The sequence below is a fragment of the Zingiber officinale genome, chromosome 2A (genome assembly GCF_018446385.1).
Source record: "Zingiber officinale cultivar Zhangliang chromosome 2A, Zo_v1.1, whole genome shotgun sequence".
NCBI classification, from domain to species: Eukaryota; Viridiplantae; Streptophyta; class Magnoliopsida; order Zingiberales; family Zingiberaceae; genus Zingiber; species Zingiber officinale.
This window is the reverse complement of record NC_055988.1, coordinates 150,570,380-150,592,810: the sequence shown is the minus strand read 5'-3', so window position 1 is coordinate 150,592,810 and position 22,431 is coordinate 150,570,380. Positions and strand designations below refer to the sequence as shown.

General features: G+C 40.0%; 1 protein-coding gene across 3 annotated transcripts; it reads left to right on the top strand.

Moving 5' to 3' along the window:
* Positions 1-1,809: 1,809 nt before the first annotated feature.
* On the top strand, positions 1,810-12,054 carry LOC122042677 (phosphatidylinositol/phosphatidylcholine transfer protein SFH9-like). Of its 3 annotated transcripts, XM_042602923.1 has the most exons (16): positions 1,814-2,235; positions 2,310-2,372; positions 2,456-2,495; positions 2,572-2,646; positions 5,622-5,810; positions 6,855-7,119; positions 7,208-7,236; positions 8,237-8,320; positions 8,418-8,471; positions 8,862-8,939; positions 9,361-9,414; positions 10,456-10,515; positions 10,598-10,693; positions 10,870-10,971; positions 11,068-11,148; positions 11,519-12,054. In XM_042602923.1, exons 6-16 carry the CDS (start codon positions 7,065-7,067, stop codon positions 11,828-11,830), a joined length of 1,005 nt encoding a protein of 334 aa, XP_042458857.1. In that variant the 5' UTR covers positions 1,814-2,235; positions 2,310-2,372; positions 2,456-2,495; positions 2,572-2,646; positions 5,622-5,810; positions 6,855-7,064; the 3' UTR covers positions 11,831-12,054. The 3 variants fall into 3 exon arrangements, with proteins under 3 accessions (XP_042458856.1, XP_042458858.1, XP_042458857.1); XM_042602922.1 differs by lacking the exon at positions 2,456-2,495 and having other exon boundaries at positions 1,810-2,235; XM_042602924.1 differs by lacking the exons at positions 2,456-2,495; positions 5,622-5,810; positions 6,855-7,119; positions 7,208-7,236 and having other exon boundaries at positions 1,810-2,235.
* The last annotated feature ends 10,377 nt before the right edge of the window (positions 12,055-22,431 follow it).

Here is a 22,431-nt window from a genome sequence, read left to right as displayed (position 1 = left end):
CTGCAGGGTTTACATGACAATCCTTATGAGCTCCTCTTAGGAGCATTATCAACCTAGATTACTAGGACACAGTTTCATTCTATAATCAACAACACACCATATAAATAATATCATTCCCCAACTTATCGGGTCTATTGATTTATCGAACTAAATCACACCCTTTGATAAATTAAAGAAATGAACATTGAGTATATGTGCTTGTTATTATATCATGATTAAGAGCACACACTTCCATAATAACAAAGGTCTTGTTCTTTTATGCAGTCAGTATAAAAAGAACTTATCTTAAATGGTCCTGCTCAATACACTCAGAGTGTGCTAGTGCAATTTTATAGTCAAGATAAGCTAATATCAAATTACACTACGACTATTCCAATAATTTGTTCCTATCCATCTTAGTCGTGAACTACTGTTTATAATTTATAAGGAACTGATAACATGATCTTCTGTGTGCGACACCACACAACATGTTATCTACAATATAAATTAATTGAACAACTACACTTAGCATATAAATGTAGACATTTGACCAATGTGATTCTTATATGTTTATACAAAAGCTAGACTTTTAGTATACACTCTGACAAGGAAAGTGCCTCTGACACCATACCTTAACAGGGCATGCATATCCCTGATAAGATAGTAGAAGTTTCCATCGTATGATCCGCCTGTTAACCATGTCTTATGTCAGCAGCGCTATCTCCTAGAAGGATATGTCAGTGATCCATCTACTAGGCTGAGTGGGATAGCCACTCGGTTAAGTACTCCTTCGCTCAGATGGGCTTGGCTGCTCCTCCGCATGACAACATGTCTCGATGGTTTGTTTCCGCCCAACCGGGCTAATGCTCCAGTCATCTGCACGCTCCTCCACTTTATGACGACCGTCTAATGATCTTGGCTAAACGGGAACTTTTCTTGGATCGGTCGTTTGCTAGTCGGGCAATACATGCCCGATCACCCACTACATGAGAGATCTGCTAGGCCCCTCTGGCGTTGACTTCCTTGACTTTGACCTCCACGTCGACTACTACCTTCGTCATTTGACTCACATTTAGTGGGCTCCCTTTATCACTGCAAGTTGGCATAACATTATAGCACCTCTGAAAAAGCTGAAATAAATAAGGAAAGACACCATTTGACTCTTTGCAATCTCAAAAACCCACAAGACGTGAAATAGGTCTAATCGGACCTATCTAGGTACATCAATAAAACTCACTGATAGACCTAGGCAACTTTGATTGGACTCATTTTAGGTTTCTGAGACTACAAGAGTCCAACGGTACCTTTCATTACTTATTTTAGCCTCTCTGAAGGTGATTTAATATTATGCAAACTTTCAACTAGAATGTGATCATAGTTTCCAAGAAAATAAACTCATGTTGGGTCCAATCTAAATCAGACCAGGCCCGGAGGATTTGAATCAGCACTGCCACAGCCCTGGTCTGATTCAGATCATGCCCAATGTGAGCCTGATTTCTCGAAGACCAAGACCACATTCTAGTTGAAAGTTAGCATAACATTATAACACTTCAGAGAGACTGAAATAAGTAATGAAGGGTGTAAAATACGGTACCCAAATAATAATTAAATAATAAGGTTATTTGAAAAAATAATCTTATTGGAATTTTTAAGAATTTTTATAAATTTTCTGGGATTTGATCGGAGCTCGTATGATGTATGTTGCAGGGATGAATTTATAGGCTTGGGAAAAGTCTGTTTGGAATATCCAAAGATGAGAGTTGATAGAGGAATTTAACCTAGGGTCTAATTAAAATACCTAAGTTTATAACATTTTATTTCTTTTCTTTCTTTTCTCCCCGTGCCTAAATCCACATCGCCGAACCCTTTTCTCCCGACGCCTCCTCCCCTCTCTACGCCAGCCCTCTTCATCTTCCCTGAAACCCGATCTCCTTCCCCCAACCCGACGGCGCCACCCTCATTTCCTCTTCTCCCACGAGTACAAAACCTATCCCTCTCCCTTGCGTCGTCGCCCTTCCATCCTTCTCCACCTCACGCTGACCCCCCTTCCAATCTCCCTGTGCGTAGCTGCCGACCACCACAGGCCCACAATCAGTCATCGCAGCCAGAAGTCGACCGTCACGACCCGACATCGATCGCTAGAAGCCGATTACCATCTTCTCCCCCGATGCGTCGCCAATGTCGATCGACGGTTGGTCTCGTGCCCTAGTCGTTCCTCTTCACTATTGGCTGCTGTGGGCCGACGCCGGAGCATAGGTGTTGTCGTTGACCCCTTTCTGGTTACAAGTTTTCATCTTTCCTTCGGTCGTGACCTAGTTTTGGATCCACAGTCGTCTCTGTCTCCGTCTGAGCCCAACTCAATCATCGGTCACCTCTCTTTCGGCCATAGGAAGGTACGCTATGCTTTTCTGTTTCTATTCTTCCTTTCGGTCAATTGCCAACCATGGTAATCATCAGATCTGCATATGGGATGCAGACCCAACCTATAACACTATGACCCTGTTGAATTTCTTCCAGTGAGTATTGATTTGTGGTACTTGACATAAGGGCAGAAGCTTCACCTAACTTTACTTCGGTTGTAACCTCTGGCAGCAACCTTCTCCGGTAAGCAATTTCTGGTAGCTGCTCATCCTTGCCGTGGGTCATCAGGGATGACTTTGTATTGAGGTAAGGTGTAGAGAATTTGTTTCTTGCTGTAGTGTACACCTGTAAGTGAAGCTAGGAAAGATTACGTATGATTGATCCAAGTGGTTGTCTTGATAATTGAGGTTAAAATATGTTTGGGTTAGATCCGATTTACTTAGTTAACCGAGATTAATGAATGAATTAGGATTTCTTGGTTTAATAGAAATTTGATTTAGCTACTGGATACATATTAGAGTAGCCAAATTATACGTTTGATTTGCAGGACTTTGATTCGAGACGAGAGTCTCGATGTGGGATCTATCTGATACGATATTCGTTTTGAGACGGGTACCTTGACTTATCTTTTTGATACTGCCATTTGATATGCGTAGTAGATTATAATGAGTGGTAATGATTATGTCTATATCTGCATTGGTAGGTCAGGTCTTTACTTGATACCTGTAGCATGCTTTATTCGTTGTCTGCTATACATCCATGCTTATACCCTCTTGATTATTATCATGTGTATTTATGTTCATAGAGATAGTGACCTACCATGTCTTATTGTGTACAGGACTAGTTATTTGTCATACCTATCAGGTGTACCTAGATCATTTTGTTGGATCTATTTACCTTTTGGTACATACTTTATGGAGGTGGGTATGTTCAAGATTTCCATGCTTATAATGACATGCACCATCTTGCATGATTGCATGCTGAGCGATTGTCGGCTTCATTATTGTTGAGCACATCGCCAGTTACATGGACCTGCACACACAACCACTCATGGGTTAGTGGTATATCAGGCATGGTGTGTTGCAGCAGGTTGCTCTATCAAGGGCTCCGCTGGTCCGCTCATGAGTAGTGGTGATGCAACGTGGTAGTAGGACAGGGATCCCTCCTCTGGACTATGACTCAAGAAGATGAGATCATTGAACTCCCTCACTCTGTTTGGGGTAGGAGAATAGGTATACTCTAACATCATCCTGTCCACTCGGTCACTCAGGAGTAGTGATAGCAGAGTGCACAGTTGTCATAGCCCTACCAACTCGGTCTCACCATCGCGTGTGAGATGGCTGACTAGCGTCAGGGGTGACCAGGACATTTTGCATCATATGCATGAATTACATCTATTGCTTGTGATTGTTGCATTTTGAATGTTGCATTTTTGTGGATGCATATGTTTGACATGCATACAGGATATATTATGTATTTGGTCTGATGACCTTGCATCTGTTGGTGAGCTTCACACCCTTATGTTCGGATAGGAAGTTCTGGTGAGTACAGTTTCTTCTGTTATTTAGTTTTACATTTCTTGTTATTAGTCAGGAGACTGTACTCCATGATTATTACTGGTAGTTATATTTTACTATGCATGTCTGCTTGATATCCGCTGAGTTGTTGAACTCACTACTCCTTATTTTTCCTATTGTTTTCAGGTTAGTACATAGATATGTCGTGTCGTCTGGAGTATCCTGTCTGTTGGTCCCATGTCACATCAAAAGATGGTTTACCTCGTTCTTGATTTCTTTTTATATATTCTTTATTGATTTAACTTTGTATTGGTGTTTAGCCATGTGCAGGGGTGGATCCAGAGATAATTTTTAACGAGGGCTAACAAAATTTATTTTACAACAATAAATATATTTAATAATAAAAATTTAATTGGACATCATAAAAGGATAAAAATGCTAAATTAATAAATTACAAAATTACTATTAAACTATTGCTTATTAAAGTATTGGTTAACATTTGGTGACATATTAGGTGGTCATCGGATACAAAAATTGAGGTAATTGCATCTTGATTTTTCATCTTTTGAAAATACTGTAATATTTCAATTGTTGAAAAAAATATCCTTTTTAATGATTACGACTAGACTGTCATTCATTCACTCATCTTCCATTCTGTTACGGGGAGGGGAGAGAAGAGAGGCGAACAATGGAAATGAATCCAACTAACTAGTTTTATTTTGTTTTCTAATAGGTAGGGAAATAAGGAGCACAAAGAATATATTATAATACCACCGTCTTAGGTCAGTAAGATGTCCCTACATAATCCGAACTCGGGACCGAATGAGTTGTTGCACACTCAAGTACTGATCATTTGATAAATTTGATGTTATGCTAAATTTGATAAACAAATATTAATTATATTAATTTAATAAACCCTAAATTAAATAGATGCTATATAAAAGCCTAACGTGTAACTTGATGAGTTGAAACTAGTCTAGATGTGTGCACATTGCCATTTAATGACAACTAGATGAACATTTGACACATTGTGTGTGGAATTTATAATTTCCTTAATGAGTAATTAAGGGTAACGTAAGTTTTAATTTTAATGCGCCGCCACTAACCAAACGAACTCGATGGGGTGGAAGCTGCTTTTCCTCTTCCTTCCTTTGTTGTTTTCTAGTGTCTCGCCGCTACTCTTCTCTTTCGAATCCTACTTCGACGCCTATGACCCCTGATCCCTTCTAGATCTTCCCAGATCGACTCACCGTCCTCATCAACAGCTACTCCGAAGCCTGCCTTCCTCTCCTCAACACCCTCACAGCCTACTACGTCGCCACCTGCTAATCGATGTCGGCCTCATCCTTTGGGGCGACCCCTTCACACCCGCTGCCACCCTGACATCCCTCTCCTCTCAAGGTGGTGGATCCGTCTTCGTCTAACTCCGATAGATCTTGGTGAGGGCTTCAACCCACTCCAGCCCTCGCCTAGATCCGCCCTTGGCCAGGTGACTATTTTATTGTTTTGGTGTTGTATTTGTGTTTAAGTCGTGCCGACACGCCTTGTGTTGTTTTGGTTTGTATGGACTTTCCTTTTGTTTTTTCCGTTGTATTTTTAGTACAGCCGTGTGGATTGTTATATATATAATTGCATGGTTGTGATTATTTTGTTCCAGTCGAGTGAGCTGAATATACAACTGCGTGGTTGTGTGTGTGTGTATATATATATATATTCCAGCCGTGTGGACTGATGTATTTTGTTTGTGATGTATTCATGCTTCAGATTGTCACCGGTACAAGGGAGATATTGTTGAATTTTCCTCTGGCAGAGACTCCTCTGAGACATGATAAAGGGCAACTCTAAACTCCTTGCAGCCTTATAAATTCACATAACTTGAAATGAGTCTAATCGAATCTATCTAGGTTTATCAATGGATTTTGATCCTGTGGATTCTGTGATCGATCTAGATAGGTATGATTGAACTCATTTTAGGTCTCATAGATTTCTAAGATTACAAGAAATTTAACAATGATTTTCTTACTTATTTCATATCCTATTCATGATGACGTTGTATTTATAGCAATATGAAGAGGTATAGTAAATACTAGCTCAATGTCATACAACTAAGAAAAAGGATGAGAAATATGATGAGATCACGTATATCCAAATTATAAAAATTACTTTTAAATTAGATTTTTTAAAATTATGACTTGGATGCATTGAATATTAATATGTGAAAGCTAATATTGAATGATAGAGCATTAAGGCCATCCAATTCTTTTGATCATTCTTAAGATATATATCGTGCTTGATTTAAAAGTTTCTTATTTTCCGAACGGTAAGATGATTAAAATATAAGATATTATTATATAAATTCTTAGTATCGGAATTTGGTTCCTTTACTTCCATTAATTTAAAAATTAGTAAATTTTATTGATAATTTGATAAATGAATTATAATATATATATATATATATATATATATAATTAATATATAAATATGATATTATTAAAATATTTTTAATAATAATTTATAAAATATATTTTAGTTCTTCAGATTCAGACTATTTAGGAGCCCTTTGAAAATTTCACAAATTTACTTTAGCTCTCGGGTCAATTCCCGTTAAAAGAAGAATCAATCTGTTCACAGTGGACCATTCTACGATCAAAGTCATATAAAATTCATTCAATATTTCAGTCAAAGACGCAACACAGTTTGACTCTGCATGGTCTATGACTGCATATGAATTCTTTTCAATTTTAAAATTTTCCAAAATTAACACGTGCCCCGTTCAAAATAAAATATTTAAAGATTGATAAAAAAAAATAAGGAAAATATTAGAAATATAGTTTAGAAAAGTAAAATAGAAATTGTATTTTTTTTATTATTTTTAGATATTTTATAGACATTTTTTAAATAAAAAAATCATAGTCTCCTTCTCTGCTGAATAGTAAACACATTTCGTTTACCGAGTCCCGGGGGACCCTCATTGGAATCTCTGGAAATGTAGAACAGTCGGAGCTATAAAAGTGCCGGCGGCGGCAGTGGACGAAGAGAACGAGAACCGAGAAGGACGACGACGGCTGGCGCACGCCTCTCTCGATTTACCCGCTGAGAGTCGCAACGCTCCGAATCGAGACCATGGCTGCCGCACTCCTGGTACAGATTTAAATCCTGAGATCCAAATTTGAGTCCTCCCTTAATTTCCGGATCTGCGACGGAGGAATGGGGATCGCCTCGCAGGACGCGTCGGAGCAGCTCTCCGCCCTCATCGATCAACGTATGGTTTTTGATCGGTTGTTGTTTATGATTTCGTGGGATTTTTTTTTTTTTTATGGTTAAGTGACTGTCGGCGGATCTTGTTGCAGTGGATGCGAAGCTCAAGCATACATTTCAGGTTCGGCCTCTGTGAACTTGCGTGGATGTGTTGGGAGTTTGTGCTGTTTGCTTCGTGTTTGGTGGATTTGGGTTCTGGTTCTGGTTATTTTATGCTACAGTGTGGTTTTTTGCGTTAGAAGCATGAGTCTTTGTTGAATTGACTTTTTGTTTGTCTTTAACAGCTTTAATTTGGATCGATGTTTCCGATCTAATTTTATTAATGAAACTATCAGATTTTGCATGCGAAAATTGATTCTACGCTGTTAAAATTACTGATCTAAGAGAAAGGTAAAAGCTTGGTACGCTGCTGATAGTGCCTCCTTCCGTTTCATATTCAACTTTTTGCTAACAACAAATCATTCAGGAGCAAAATAAAACTGGTTTTGTATAGTGAGCGTGAGAGAATGATGCGAGTTCATGACTTACAGAGCCATCAAATCATTCTATTAATTTTTATCATTTACTTTAAATTGCATTATAATGCTTTGAATTTGAAAACTTAACATTTTATATATATATTTTTTCATAAATTGGTACACAGTCCTATTTGTTTTGCAACTGTCTAACTTGTTTGCAAATGGGATAATCCTGTTGCTATGTCAGGTTATTAGAGGGTTGCTAGAAATGTAGTATAAATGGAAGAATGGATCTATATGTAACGTTGTCTCTAACTAGCACAAACATATTGATGCTTCTAATCCTCTATCTCAACAGAATAAGTTATGGGATATAAACAATTTATTGGGTAACTAAATAAATTAGTTGAAGGACTAATCATATTTTGCTGCCTCATTGTTTTTAGGTCTTTTGTACTTATGTTTTGTCTTTTGACGTGATTAACTAATTGCTTACTATATCTTATTCGGTCTGTCTTATTGTGTGTGATTCATATAAGCGAACGACAAAACAAAATATTTATTGGAAGTTACAATTTTTCTTCCAAACCATATTACTGTGTACTTATTGTAGATTAAAGTTGAGGATGAAAATTGTAGCATCTTTCCTTGTTCTGCTTGCAGAATATGCACCAAGGGAACCCAAAACATACTTTGGCGCGCTTTCTCAAGGCTAGAGAGTGGAATGCGCTTAAAGCAAATAAGATGGTATTTGTTGATTGTGTTTGAACATTAACATTTTGATCATGAAAAAAGTATATAGATGTATTTCTTGCTAAGATGCCTATACTATCCCTTTTGACAGCTGGTGGACTGTTTAAACTGGAGGATGCAAAACCAAATTGATGATATATTGTGTGTGAGTAATTGTGCTTCTTATTATAGGATATTGTACCCTGTTTTTTTGCATATTGAGCTCTAAGTTTGTTGGTCAAGATAATTTAGTTAGGAACTCTAGTACAATGTGGTTATTACAATTTGATTTTGGATATGCTGTATTTTTAGAAATCTCTTTTAGTCCCAAAAGTAGAACAAATAATCACCACTTTGTTCGATTTTCATTTGACCTTGAAGGCCCTGAGCTACCAGGAATAAAACTAACTACTTTTGGCATATGTTCTCTATTTGTTTATTTCATGACTGTGTGACATGCAAAAAAAGCATAAGAAATGTAAAGCAAATTCTCACTACTTTTTCAGTATGTGTATATATATATATTTCTTTCTCACATAATCCTGTATAAATGCAGAAACCTATAACCCCGGCAAACCTATACAGAGGGATACGTGACTCGCAACTTATGGGCTTGTCAGGATATACAAAGCAGGCACGATTTAGACTTGTATTTTCTGTTCCTGATTGCACTTGGGTATCCTAGTTGTTGCTAGCGTTAACATCTAAAACAAATGTGGTTTGTTTTCTATGTAATATCCTGGTCTTACTTTATCATTAGTAAGTGATTTGTTTTTGTCACTCCTGCTATTATGATTCCTTCCCCATTCCAGAAAAAAAGATATTGAACTTTGTTTCAGTGTTCTTAGTTCACTATATTTCATGATTTGCTTTCAAAAAGCTATAAATGCAGCAGGCATGCACGGATATGAAGGAACCACTTCTGTGTATTAGCCTTGATATTCAAATTATATATGAACAAAGTGTTGCAAACAATGGTTATATGATGCCACCAATATCGTGGTACTTATTTTACTAATGTAAACTAATATTTTCTCCACTTCCATGTTTTACAGGGTGTTCCTGTCTTTGCAATAGGTGCCGGTCTCACTACATTTGACAAAGCGTCTGTAAGTACGACAGAGGATAATCCTTCAAAAGTTTCTTTCTTTGCATGTGTAAATAATCTTGTTTAGATTAGTGATGTGGCTGATTTTAGTTTTGTATCTAAGCAATTTGAAACTGTACCAGTATTTATTTACAGTTTCATTCATATAAGCATATTCTCTCTTATATATTGTGAAAATCAGTAAAATTGTGCTAATCTGATTGTTTTTGTCTGGCCAATTAATGTACAATCTTTCATGAGCTTTATTGTTCATACTATGTAAATATCTGGGATACTGAGTCTGGAACAAGAATATGAGAAAATGAATTAAACAAAAAATCATAAAGGAAAGCAATATTATGAAGATAAATTTAGGACTTAGTTCAACACTCTAACACATCTTTGAAAAACCTTACCATACTACTTTTTCATCAAAGTGTCTTAAAAGGAGTTCTAAACCATAAGTTTTTAGCTTGTGCACATTTCTGCTCAAGCTTTTAAAATTAATCGTAAGCCAATTAAATCTTTGGGATACAACTCTCATGAATAAACACTGGCTTTGCTTCCTTTAAGTAGTAGTGTCCATATTAATTAATCATCCATAATGAGTTTATTTGTGCAAAGCCCGTAGCTCTTTAGCTTGTACCACCCTGATTTAATCCACTTCAAGATTAGTTGGCAAAAGCCACGAGGGGGCTACAGACCCATGCATCAATTTAGCTCTTTTTTAAAAGCTGAATCTTGTTAATTAAAACCAACCTATTGCAGTAACGTACTACGGAGAAGTAGAAAGCAAAATAAGCATGTAGGTTTGCAGTTTTGTTTCTAGTGTACCAATCGAAATTGACAAGGGAGGTAGTACAATAGATGCACGAAAGGTTTCTGCGTTTTCCTTGTTTTCCAGAATGCACATATGCTTACTGTTTTTGAGTAAAGACACATGCGGGAATGGTTTTTCAAAAGATAGTTTTGCTAATTAATCAAATTTCTGTCTTCGTATATATATTTTTTGTTAAGTTTTCAATTCTCCTTGTCTTATTCAAGGTATGCCTCTTCCATATAGGTTAACTATTACATACAATCACACATTCAGATGAATGAATACCGAGATCGTGTAGTATTGGTAAGTACCTCTACGTATAAATTTCTTGCTTTACATCCATCCAGCTCCTACAATTCATGCTGCCTTTTCCACCGTTGTTTAGCCTGCTGCAAGTAGGAAGCATGGGCGATACATTGGCACTTGTTTCAAAGTTTTGGACATGACTGGTTTGAAGTTTTCATCCTTGAGCAATCTAAAGGTTTCTATTTGCTATTACTTTTCTTCATATTTCTTATTTGTATCGCCACTTCTTTATCTGACTGTTGGCATACAAGTTTATAATTTTAATAATGTATCTTGTGGAGATTCTAAGATCAACATCAAACGTGATTTAATAATGTATACTTATTTACATTTCTTGTGTTAATATCACAGTTAGTATCTCTCATGGCTACTATCGATGACTTGAATTATCCAGAGAAGACGGAGACTTATTATATTGTCAATGCTCCGTATATATTTTCAGCTTGTTGGAAGGTATATAAATTGACTTGTAATCAGAAATTGCTGTTAGCTTTAACCAATCTGCATACTCATAATATTGAACATTTTCGTTCATCCTTTTTGGCTTAGGTTGTGAAACCACTTCTGCAAGAAAGAACCCGAAGGAAAGTCCAAGTATTGGATGGTTGTGGCAAAGATGAGCTATTGAAGGTAAAGAAATCTTTCACTTATTGCTCGTTATCAAAAGTTTTAATTGTGAATTTATGGTAACAGATATTATCTCATATAGAGAATATTGGCAGAATTCTGAAGTTTCTTGTTAACCCTTTGATATTATTTAAACTTCATCTCTTGTATTATACATGTCGAATCTTGTCCCACCATTTTCTCATAAAGCAATGTTACATATCTCCAAGAAGTTATTACTAAATGGTCACAAAAAACATCAGAATCTCTGTCTCGAAGTATCATAAAGAACTTAGATAGCATGAAAACTTTGAATTTTACTTGGTATCTCTTCTTACAACCTTGATAGATTCAACTTATACCATCCAACTTACAAGAACTTTGGTTGTTTCAGATAATGGACTATGCTTCCCTTCCCCATTTCTGTAAAAGGAATGGCTCCAGATCATCTCGCTATTCTTCTTTGGATTCAGATGACTGCTACTCCTTCGATCATCCCTTCCACCAAGAATTCTACAATTACATTGTGCAACAAGCGAAGTCCAAGAACAACGAATCGCTCATCAAGCATGGTTCACTTCATGTAGACGTGCCTGAACCAGACCCGGAGGGAATAGAGATCATAAACACAATAGAGTCCGAGCTCCACAAGATCGGGAACCAGAATGGAGTAACCCGGTCATTGAGCGGGCTGAAGATCGTTTGAGGGCGCTTTGCTTGTGGTTTTTTGCAACCACATTTGTTATAACAGTTTGGCATACAGTTGTGAACTAATTGTGAACTACTGAAGTTAGATCGTTCGGTTATGAAGGGATGCCTTCGAAGCCTTGTGAACGAGTAAAGCTAGATCATTAGACTGACAAAGAGCTTTCACAAAGTGAGTGTATGATTCTGTCCGAAAATCGTGAAGAAGGCTCATTGGGGATGTGACTTCTGGATTGATTGCTTGTAGATCTCGCTCTATTTTGCAATACAAGAAACGTTAGTCTCGAGCCAGGGAAGGGGTCTCGATAACCTTTCGACGCTCAAGTCAGTCACCGAAAAAATGAAAGGAAGTGGAGCAATAGTAAGCACAGACGTGAATAGTGAATAATGTGTACATCCGTCAGTGCATGAACTTCCCTTTATATAGTGTCCTAGAGGGTGACGTATATGCTCATCAAAGCGTGGGCACGTTCTCTAAATTATCCTATGAAAGGACATGTCAGAAAAGTGGTTCTGACATCATACCTTAATATAGCACGTAAATCCCTGATAAGACAGTAGAAGATTTCGTCGTACGATTCGCCTGTTGATCATGTCTTGTTGTCAATGACATTATCTCCCAAAGGGATATCAATGGATATGAGAGGGGTTTCATTGCTTGGCCGAGTGGAGCCGCTCGGTTGGGGGCCTCTGTTGTTTCCCCACAATGACTTGGTTCAGTAGATTATTTTTGCCCGACCAAGCAAGCGCTCCGGTCGCCTTGACGTTCCTTCGCTCTGTGATCAACACCTGATGTTTTTGTCGTAGTGCTCTTGGTTGTACGGGCATTCTGCTTAGACTAGTCATTCGTTGATCGGACACTTAATGCTAGATTGGCAACTGCAGTAAACCTTCGCTCAGTCCGCCTTTGGTGAGCTCGTTGGTTCTTTGGCATTGACTACCCTGACTTTGACCTCCACGTTGGTTGCTATCTCCGCTTTTGACCCTCACTTGGTGGGCCCTCCTTTATCACCACATCATAAGTCTTTCCCTCAAGTTTAGTCGAAGGAGGTTGTAAGTCCGACTTATTGGACAAGTAGTGTCTTTGGTGACATCTTGATCGGACATTCTCTGTTCTTGAGCTTTCGATCGGATTATAAAATCCTCTTAGTCGTCGTTCTGTTTCATCTTACTGACCTGAGTGTCTAGTTGCCACTTGGATCTTACTTCACAGGACTAGGTTTTAAGCAGCTGCTTGGCTATCATATAATTAGATATCTGTGTTGATGGGGATAACTGACGACAACACTTAGCAAATTTTCCATTTCTCAGCGTTTTCTCGGATGAGTGCCCTTTGATGGTTGCTAATGCCATCCCAATTTCTAGGAGACTGTGCAAATCTTCGATCATTATGGCCAAGCACGTTGCTAATGCCTTTTAATTAAGCCTCATTAATGCTTTCCTGTAGCCGATTGTCACGTGTCTCACTCTCTGCCACCACATGCTTGACGTGACAGGCGGATATCCGTTGATGATATGATAGATGTCTTTTCAAATTCTATGGCCAAATTTTGTCCTTGTTTTTCGTAACCCTTGATCGGGCGGCTCAGAGCGATCACTCGCTGGGCTTTATAAGCCCTTATTTATTCATTGTCGTCTTCACACTTCCTCGTGTTTTCGATCTCGAGCACGTTCTGTGACGCTTCTCCTCTTCCTCATCTTCACCGGCAACCTTTCTTAGTAAGCCTCTCCTTTCTTTCCTTTGTTGAATTTGCACTCTGCTTCTTTCTCTATTTCTTATGGCGGTCTCCCCTTAACCTCCTCCTCCTGTCCCCGGGTTATGGTATACCTCGATCGAGTTCAAGTTCAATGGTGATGAAATTGACCAGATGAAGCTCACGTATCGTTTCCCTTTCGATTATCAAATCGCTATACCTTCAGCCTATGACCGGCCCCATGAACCCCTTTCTGGCTTCCTGCCTTTCTTCAAGGACCAATTCTACGCAGGTCTTCGATTCCCCGTTCACCCTTTCTTCTTGGCTATGTGTAAATACTTCCATATTTCTCTACACCAATTGGTGTCTAATTCCTTTAGGTTGTTGTGCGGGGTGGTCGTGCTATTCCGTTTGCACGACATCCCCTTAATCCCCCGAGTATTCCACTACTTTTACTATCCCAAATTGTCCGAGCCAGGAACCTTTTTGTTCCAAGTCCGAGTAGGCTCTGTCTTTTTTGAAAAAAAAAATGCCAACCTCCAATAAGCACTGGAGAGAGCACTATTTCTTCGTTCGCTCACCCGCTCGACTAGACTTCTCGACCGACTGGTAGATGGAAGTAATGAAGGCTCCGTCGCTCGGGAGATACCGAAGCAGATCGGACTACCTCCAAGTAGCCTCCAGTTTGGTCGGTCAGAAGTATCACATCCACCGGTTGCTGTTGGAGAGTGTCTTTTACGTGTTCGGGCCGAACCCGATCCACACATAACTACCCATGACCCTAGGTATGCTCTGTCTGATCCTCATCTTTGAATCTAACTGATTTTTCTTTATTTTTTGTAGCTCAAATCATGCAGAGGGCACGGTCGAGCAGCAAGATCAGGCTCACAGGTGCGGAGATTAATGTCGTGGGCATCGTCGAGCTGCAAAATCGAGGCCTATAACCTATCGAGCACTCTCATGATCTGACTGGTGGGCTGGGAGGGAGCTTCATGCCGGCCAACGAGGCTGGAGCAAGTCAGACAGTGACTAGCGATGTCACGACTACCGCAGCTGACCTTCCTGTTGATCAGCCTTCACTGCTGCCAATTGTGGTGCCCTCGGAGTCGCCCACCTCCGGCGAACCTCTAATACGATGCAAGAGGCACCACGGGGAAGCTTCTTCTCGCTCAGCCACTTCCGCCTTGCAGACCCCCGCTCGTACCGGTTCACGCCCTTCCTTCGAGTGAGGTGAGACTTCATCACCTGCCTTTCTTGAGCAGGTGTCTGTCCCAATTCCTATTTCCGTGTCATCTGACTGGACACCTTCTCTGTCTGGGTTGCCGTCGGGGACCATATGCGCGCCGCCTGTCGTGTATAGGCCCCCTCACTCCTCCTTGCCAGCCACACAGGTATCTACTATCTGGCCATCCCCGATGCTCAAGTCCATAGGCCAAGCGACTTCTGAGCCTTCTAGTCCGAGCAGCCAAAGACACATAACGACCATCCTCCACTTGCCCACCGATGAGTGGCGCCACCCAGACGACGTCCCTTTCCCCCGAACACTGAATCAGGATTCAAGGATCGCTGGTGTTAGTTATAGTCCTAGAGCCAATCATTTGATGATTGTATTATGGACTTGTTGTATCATATTCTTATATAAATAAAGGCATTTGTTTTTGGTTATTATACTTACTTGTATTGGTGCCAAATAAACTAAGTATAATAGCGTCCTTGAGTAGAAGGTTCTCACCTATATCAATCGGTTAGTTGAACCGATAGTGAGATGATATAGGGAACACTACTCTTAATCATTCCTAGTTGAGTGTTAACATTCAGGGACAATGTTAATGCAATAAGACTAGCATGTAGGTCAACTCGATGACTTGATCTCATAAGTCATGGATATAGAGATATCAAGTTGACACATGGGTATGCATTGGAGAATGTATACTGAATGGCCCGCCATGAGAAAGTATCATGGATCGTTATATGAGTGTCATATACTTTCTCATATGGCTATTAGTATGACTACTAGTCCTTAGACCTGAAGTCATCATGGTTCCCTATATAAGGAGTTATGTACTTTGGTCTCGTCAAACGTCACCTGTAACTGGGTGGACTATAAAGGCGATTACTGGGTATGTAACGAATTATGCAGAGGGATGTGAGTGATGTAGATGGGATCTATCCCTCCTATATGACGGGAGCGACATCGATATTCTTGATAGAGTGAGACCACGAAGTGCATGGTCATGCCCAAATGAGTCAATATGAGATATTGAGCTCATTTGATTTAGTGAGTCTACTTGGAGTTCAAGATTTAGATTGATTAGAGGATGACACGGTCTATGCCTCATTTTGATCAATTTGGATGTCTAGGATAGAAAGACACTTGTCATATATTGTGAAGAGTCACAATTAGTAGTCACAAGGTGATGTTGGATCTCAACATTCTTGTAACTTGGGTAGTAATGATGTGTTGCTAGATACCGCTCATTACTTATGCTCTTAAATGGGTTTAGGGGCATTGCCAACGTTACAAGAACCTATAGGGTCACACACTAAGGACAATTAGATGGAGATTAAGTTCATATGATGAACCAAGAGGATTAGATTCATATGATGAATCAAATTAGATTAAGAGTAATCCTAATTGGGCTAATTGATTTGGACTCAAGTTGATTCATGTGTTCAATGAGTCTAATTTAGATTATGACTCATTGAATCAATTTAATTAAATGAATTAGATTCATTATATTAAATTGGCTTGAATTAAATGGTTGGATTAGATCAACCATGAGAGAGATTAAGTCAAGTTTGACTTGACTTGAGAGGAAGAGGAAGAGTCAAGTTTGACTTGACTTTATGCCACATCATTTGTAACTTGGCATTAAGTGGCCAATGATGATATGCCACATCATCATGTTTAGCACATGTGTATGCCACCTCATGGAGGTTACAAATTCCCTCTTTAATGGCCACTTAATGCAAAATGGGGGTTACACTTTTGTGAAAGTGGCCGGCCACTTTTGTGAAGGGAAGGAATTCATTTTTCATTCAAGTGTCATTTACATCTTCTTCTTCCTCAAGCTCTCTCCTCAAGCTCTCTCCTCAAGCTCTCCCTCTCCTCCTCTCTTGGCCGAACAATCTAGGTGCTAGCACACCTTTGTTTTGTCTTCTCCACCTAGTGTGTTCGTGTGGATACATATAGAGGAGTATCTATTTTGATACTCTCGAGATCCGGCGAATTTTGGACAAGCGGGATACGAAAAAGGGCACGCATCGAAGGTATAAAAGGTTTCCTCTTTGTAAATCTAGTGTAGATCTAGATTAGAAATTCATACCCATATTTTTGTTTTATTTCTACTTCGCACGGATCCGGTGGCTTGGGGCTTCGGGGTTTCCGCGACGCGAAAAAATAGTTTTCGCGGTCCGAAAAACTCAACAGTGGTATCAAAGCCACGTGCGAAGACTTGTACGAATTTATTTTTGATTTTTATGAAAAATATAGCTTCTGTGATTTTCTTTAAATTTAAGTTTTTATGGATTTTTATGAGTAATTTTCTCGTAGAAGCGAAACACAAGTGTTTCGACACTTGTAGGCTTCGACTACCGAGAAGATTTTTTCGAAACGACAAGGTTTCGTCCCAAAACTTTTTGGGACAACAGGCTAAGGCGCTGTAGGATCGCTAAGGAACCCTCGCGATGGTTAGATCGCGGGTAGGGGCGCTGCCCCTGGCCCCGCAAGGGGATTCGTTTCGCGATTACGCCCGAAAACCACTAAACGGGACCGCTGGGAATTTTTACTCGTCAAAATTGTAAAAATTGGTATTAAAATTGCAGAAAATTATATAAAGTACATAATTTAGAATTATGTATAATTTGTGATAGTCATGGCCCAAAAAAACCCAATTGGATTGGTATATTTTGTGTTGTAATTCATAATACGGCCTGCGTGCCTTCATGTGATTGTATGTGTTGTATTTTTTATACGCGACCTGCGCGTCGTGCCTTTCTCTATTTATTCTTGTTGTAAATTAGTCTAGACTCGAATGTAACTCGAGTTTCAAAATTGTAATGTACAAAATTGGAGTCGTGGAAGGTCCACTCGAGACGGAGTTACGAGGAGGGCGCGAGCAACACAAGGTGGTCAAAGGGAGGAGCTTGAGAAGCTGTTGACCCTAGGTTGACCATCCAATCTTCTCATTGGCTTGAGAAGATCGTAGTAGGGTCATGACTAATCACAAATTAATTTAATTAATTGCTTGTGTATATGTGATGCATGATTAAGTAATTAATTAGTGTCTAACGATTAGACTAGATCTAAGTCGTGCACATGATGCACCCCACGATTAGATTAGATCTAAATTGAGTATATGATACGCATCATCGATTAGATTAGATTTAAATCACGTCAACTCTAATGTCTACCGTGCCGTGATACCTATCACTACCTCGATCACATGTGTTGTTGAATCTGCCAAAGCAGAGCAACACATATTATCTTGGTAGGGTACGGAGGGACAATCTTGGTCCCGCTTATCAACGCATGGGCGAATACAAACTCAATTAGATTGAGTATTCCTAGTTAACTCGGTTGGATCGAGTACAACTATAGGCATTCTTCCAATGGTTGGAAAGATAGGACATAAATCACTTTTATATTAATTCTTGGGCGTATTAGCCAAAGCTAACTCAAGTTTTAATATAACTGCGGAAAATGATCCTATAAACAAGAGTTGCATAGAGATGTAATTGGTAAATCGTTACCTACCGATCATACTAAATCTTGGACGTATTAGCCAAAACTAACTCAAGGATTAGTATGATATGGATCTTGTCCCACATGAATTATAGAATTTAGTGGGAGCATCATTTAGTTAAAGGCCTAATTAAATGATTTAAAAATATGATATTTATTTTTTGTATTTTTCTGTTGTAGATAACCATGACGTTAAATACGAACACTTTCTCCCTGCGATCTGTTCTTGAGAAGGACAAGCTCAACAGAGCAAATTTCCTGGACTGGTACAGGAATTTGAGAATAGTTCTCACCCAGGAACGTAAACTGTACGTTCTGGAGCGGCCCATTCCGGAGGCTCCTCCTGCCAATGCCCCGCGAGCTGACAAAGATGCTTACAAGAAGTATCAAGATGACGCATTAGATGTGTCATGTCTAATGCTCGCGACCATGAACTCTGAGCTTCAGAAGCAACATGAGTTAATGGGCGCTTACGATATGGTTGAACATCTTCGTCAACTGTATCAAGGACAAGCGCGGTATGAGAGATTTGAGATCTCAAGGGCACTGTTTCAGTGCAAGATGTCAAATATGGCTCCCATAGGCCCATATGTACTTAAAATGATTGGGTACATAAAAACCTACAGAGGTTGGGATTCCCGCTTGGCCAAGAGCTGGCCACTGACCTGATCTTGCAATCCTTGCCGGATAGCTATAGTCAGTTCATTTTAAACTACAATATGAACGAAATTGACAAGCCACTGCCCAAGCTGCTTAGCATGTTGAGAACTGCTGAGCTAAACCTTAAGAAGGCAAAGACCCACTCTGTTTTGATGGTTCAGAAACACAAGGGCAAGGGCAAGCCCAAAGGCAAGGGAAAGTCCCAAGCCAAGGGCAAAGGCAAGGCACTGAAGCCAAGGATGCTACCTGCTTCCACTACGGTCAGCCCGGGCACTGGAAGAGGAACTGCAATGTGTACCTGGAAGATCTTAAGAAGAAGCGAAGTGAGACTTCCACTTCAGGTATATATGTTATAGAAGTCAATCTATCTATTTCTTCATCATGGGTATTAGATACCGGATGTGCATCTCACATTTGTACTAATGTGCAGGCGCTGAGAAATAGCAGGGCATTGGCGAAGGGCGAGGTGGACCTACGCGTAGGCAATGGAGCACGGGTTGCTGCTGTTGCTGTAGGGACTTATTTTCTATCTCTGCCCTCTGGGCTTATATTAGAGTTGGATGATTGTTGTTATGTGCCTGCATTAACTAAAAACATAATTTCAGTTTCTTGTTTGGACAAGAAAGGTTTCTCTTTTATTATTAAGGATAAATGTTGTTCTGTTTATTTAAAAGATATGTTCTATTGTAGTGTACCTCTGATGAACGGACTCTATATTCTAGACCTTGAGAGCCCTATCTATAACATAAATACCAAGAGGTTCAAGTCAAATGACATGAACCAAACCTATTTCTGGCACTGTCGCTTAGGTCATATAAATGACAAGCCTTATCCCAGTTCCATAAGGATGGTTTGCTGGACTCATTTGATTTTGAATCCTATGAGACGTGTGAGTCATGCCTACTAGGCCAAGATGACCAAGACTCCCTTTAGTGGGCACAGCGAAAGAGCAACTGATTTGTTAGGACTCATACATAGTGATGTATGTGACCCTTTCAATGTCGCTGCTAGAGGCGGTTATAGGTACTTCATCACATTTACTGATGACTTCAGTAGATATGGTTATGTGTACTTGATGACACATAAGTCAGAATCCTTTGAAAAGTTCAAAGAATTCAAGAATGAAGTACAGAACCAGCTTGGCAAGAGTATTAAGATACTTCGATCATATCGAGGTGGAGAATACCTTAGCCATGAGTTTCATGAGTACCTAGCTAAGTGTGGGATTCTATCCCAACTCACTCCTCCTGGAACACCACAGTGGAATGGTGTATCCGAAAGGAGAAATCGTACCCTATTAGATATGGTACGATCTATGATGAGTCACACAGATCTTTCGACATTCCTTTGGGGCTATGCTCTAGACACGGCAGCTTTTATACTCAACCGAGTTCCATCCAAGGCCGTAATAAAGACACCATATAGGATATGGACTGGGAGAGATGCCCAGGTGTCTTTCATGAGGATTTGGGGTTGTGAGGCTTACGTTCGACGTCAAGTCTCAGACAAGTTAAGACCCAAATCCGACAAGTGCTACTTTATTGGATATCCCAAGGAAACTAAGGGATATTACTTCTACATTCCCAGTCAGCACAAGGTAGTTGTGGCAAAGACTGGGATCTTTCTAGAAAGGGACTTTGTTTCTAGAAAGACTAGTGGGAGTACGTTCGATCTTGAAGAAGTTCAAGATGCAGACCATAGCACTGAAGCCTCGATGGAAGTTGAACTGGAACCACAAAGTGTTGTGGATGATGTTGTTCCACGAAGAGTTGAGGAACAACAACCAGTTCAAGTAGATATACCTCTTCGCAGGTCTGATAGGGTACATCGTCAACCTGAGAGATACTCATTTCTCTTGTCTGACCATGATGACGTTGTGCTCATAGAGAATGAGCCTACCACCTATCAGGAAGCTGTGATGAGACCAGATTCCGAGAAATGGCTAGATGCCATGAGATCCGAGATGGAATCCATGTACACCAACCAAGTATGGACTTTGGTTGATCCACCTGAAGGGGTAAAACCCATTGGGTGTAAGTGGGTCTTTAAGAGAAAGACTGACATGGATGGAGTTATCTATAAGGGTCGCTTGGTAGCTAAAGGTTTCAAGAAGATTCATGGTATTGACTATGATGAAATATTTTCTCCAGTAGCGATGTTTAAGTCCATTCAGATCATGCTTGCTATTGCAGCTTATCATGACTATGAGATATGGCAGATGAATGTCAAAACCGCGTTTCTAAATGGAAACCTGCTTGAGGATGTGTACATGACACAACCTGAGGGTTTTGTAGATCCACAACATACTAGCAGAGTATGCAAGCTGCATAGGTCCATTTATGGACTAAAGCAAGCTTCTCGGAGCTGGAATCTTCGATTCGATGATGCGATCAAACAGTTTGGTTTCATCAAGAATGAAGATGAACCTTGTGTCTACAAGAAAGTTGTAGGGGATATAGTTGTCTTCCTCATATTGTATGTGGATGACATACTACTCATTGGGAAGGACATCCCTTTGCTTCAGTCTGTCAAGACCTGGCTAGGGAGTTGCTTCTCAATGAAGGACTTAGGTGAGGCATCCCGCATTCTAGGGATACAGATCTATAGAGATAGATCTAAGAGATTGCTTGGCCTAAGTCAGAGTACATATATTGACAAGGTACTCCTTCGGTTTGCCATGCAGAACTCCAAGAAGGGATTTCTGCCAATGTCACATGGCGTGAGTCTTTCGAAGACTCAAGGTCCCTCTTCTAGAGAGGAAAGAGACCGCATAGATCAGATCCCTTATGCCTCGGCCATAGGATCTATCATGTACGCCTTGCTATGTACTTGACCTGATGTCTCGTATGCTTTGAGCATTACGAGCAGATACCAGTCAGATCCAGGTGAAAGTCACTGGATAGCGGTCAAGAATATTCTTAAGTACTTAAGAAGGACTAAAGAATATTTCTTGATATATGGAGGCAATAATGAGTTAGCTGTAAAGGGTTACAGTGATGCCAGCTTCCAGACCGACCAGGATGACTATCGATCACAATCAGGGTTCGTATTTTGCATTAATAGTGGTACTGTGAGTTGGAAGAGTTCGAAGCAGGACATAGTAGCTGATTCTACAACAGAGGCCGAGTACATTGCTGCATCAGAGGCAGCAAAGGAGGTAGTTTGGATCCGCAAGTTCATCACTGAACTTGGGGTGGTTCCCAGTATCGCTGACCCTATTGAGCTCTATTGTGACAACAATGGAGCTATAGCACAGGCGAAGGAACCTCGCTCACACCAGCGGACCAAACACATACTACAGCGCTTCCAACTCATTCGAGAGATTATCGAGAGAGGAGATGTGAAGATATGTAGAGTACCTATAGAGGCTAACATCGCAGATCCCTTGACCAAGGCTTTGGCATAGAGGAAACATGATGGTCACACTAGGTCATTGGGGCTTAGAGCCTACACTGATTGGCACTAGTGCTAGTGGAAGATTGTTAGTTAGAGCCCTAGAACCAA

Excerpts from the sequence above, each read along its gene's own strand:
- LOC122042677 (XM_042602922.1), top strand. The coding sequence starts at position 7,065 with ATGGGGATCGCCTCGCAGGACGCGTCGGAGCAGCTCTCCGCCCTCATC. Across the intron at positions 7,120-7,207 it reads CTCCGCCCTCATCGATCAAC|TGGATGCGAAGCTCAAGCAT; the intron begins GTATGGTTTTTG and ends ATCTTGTTGCAG. Across the intron at positions 9,415-10,455 it reads CTACATTTGACAAAGCGTCT|GTTAACTATTACATACAATC; the intron begins GTAAGTACGACA and ends TCTTCCATATAG.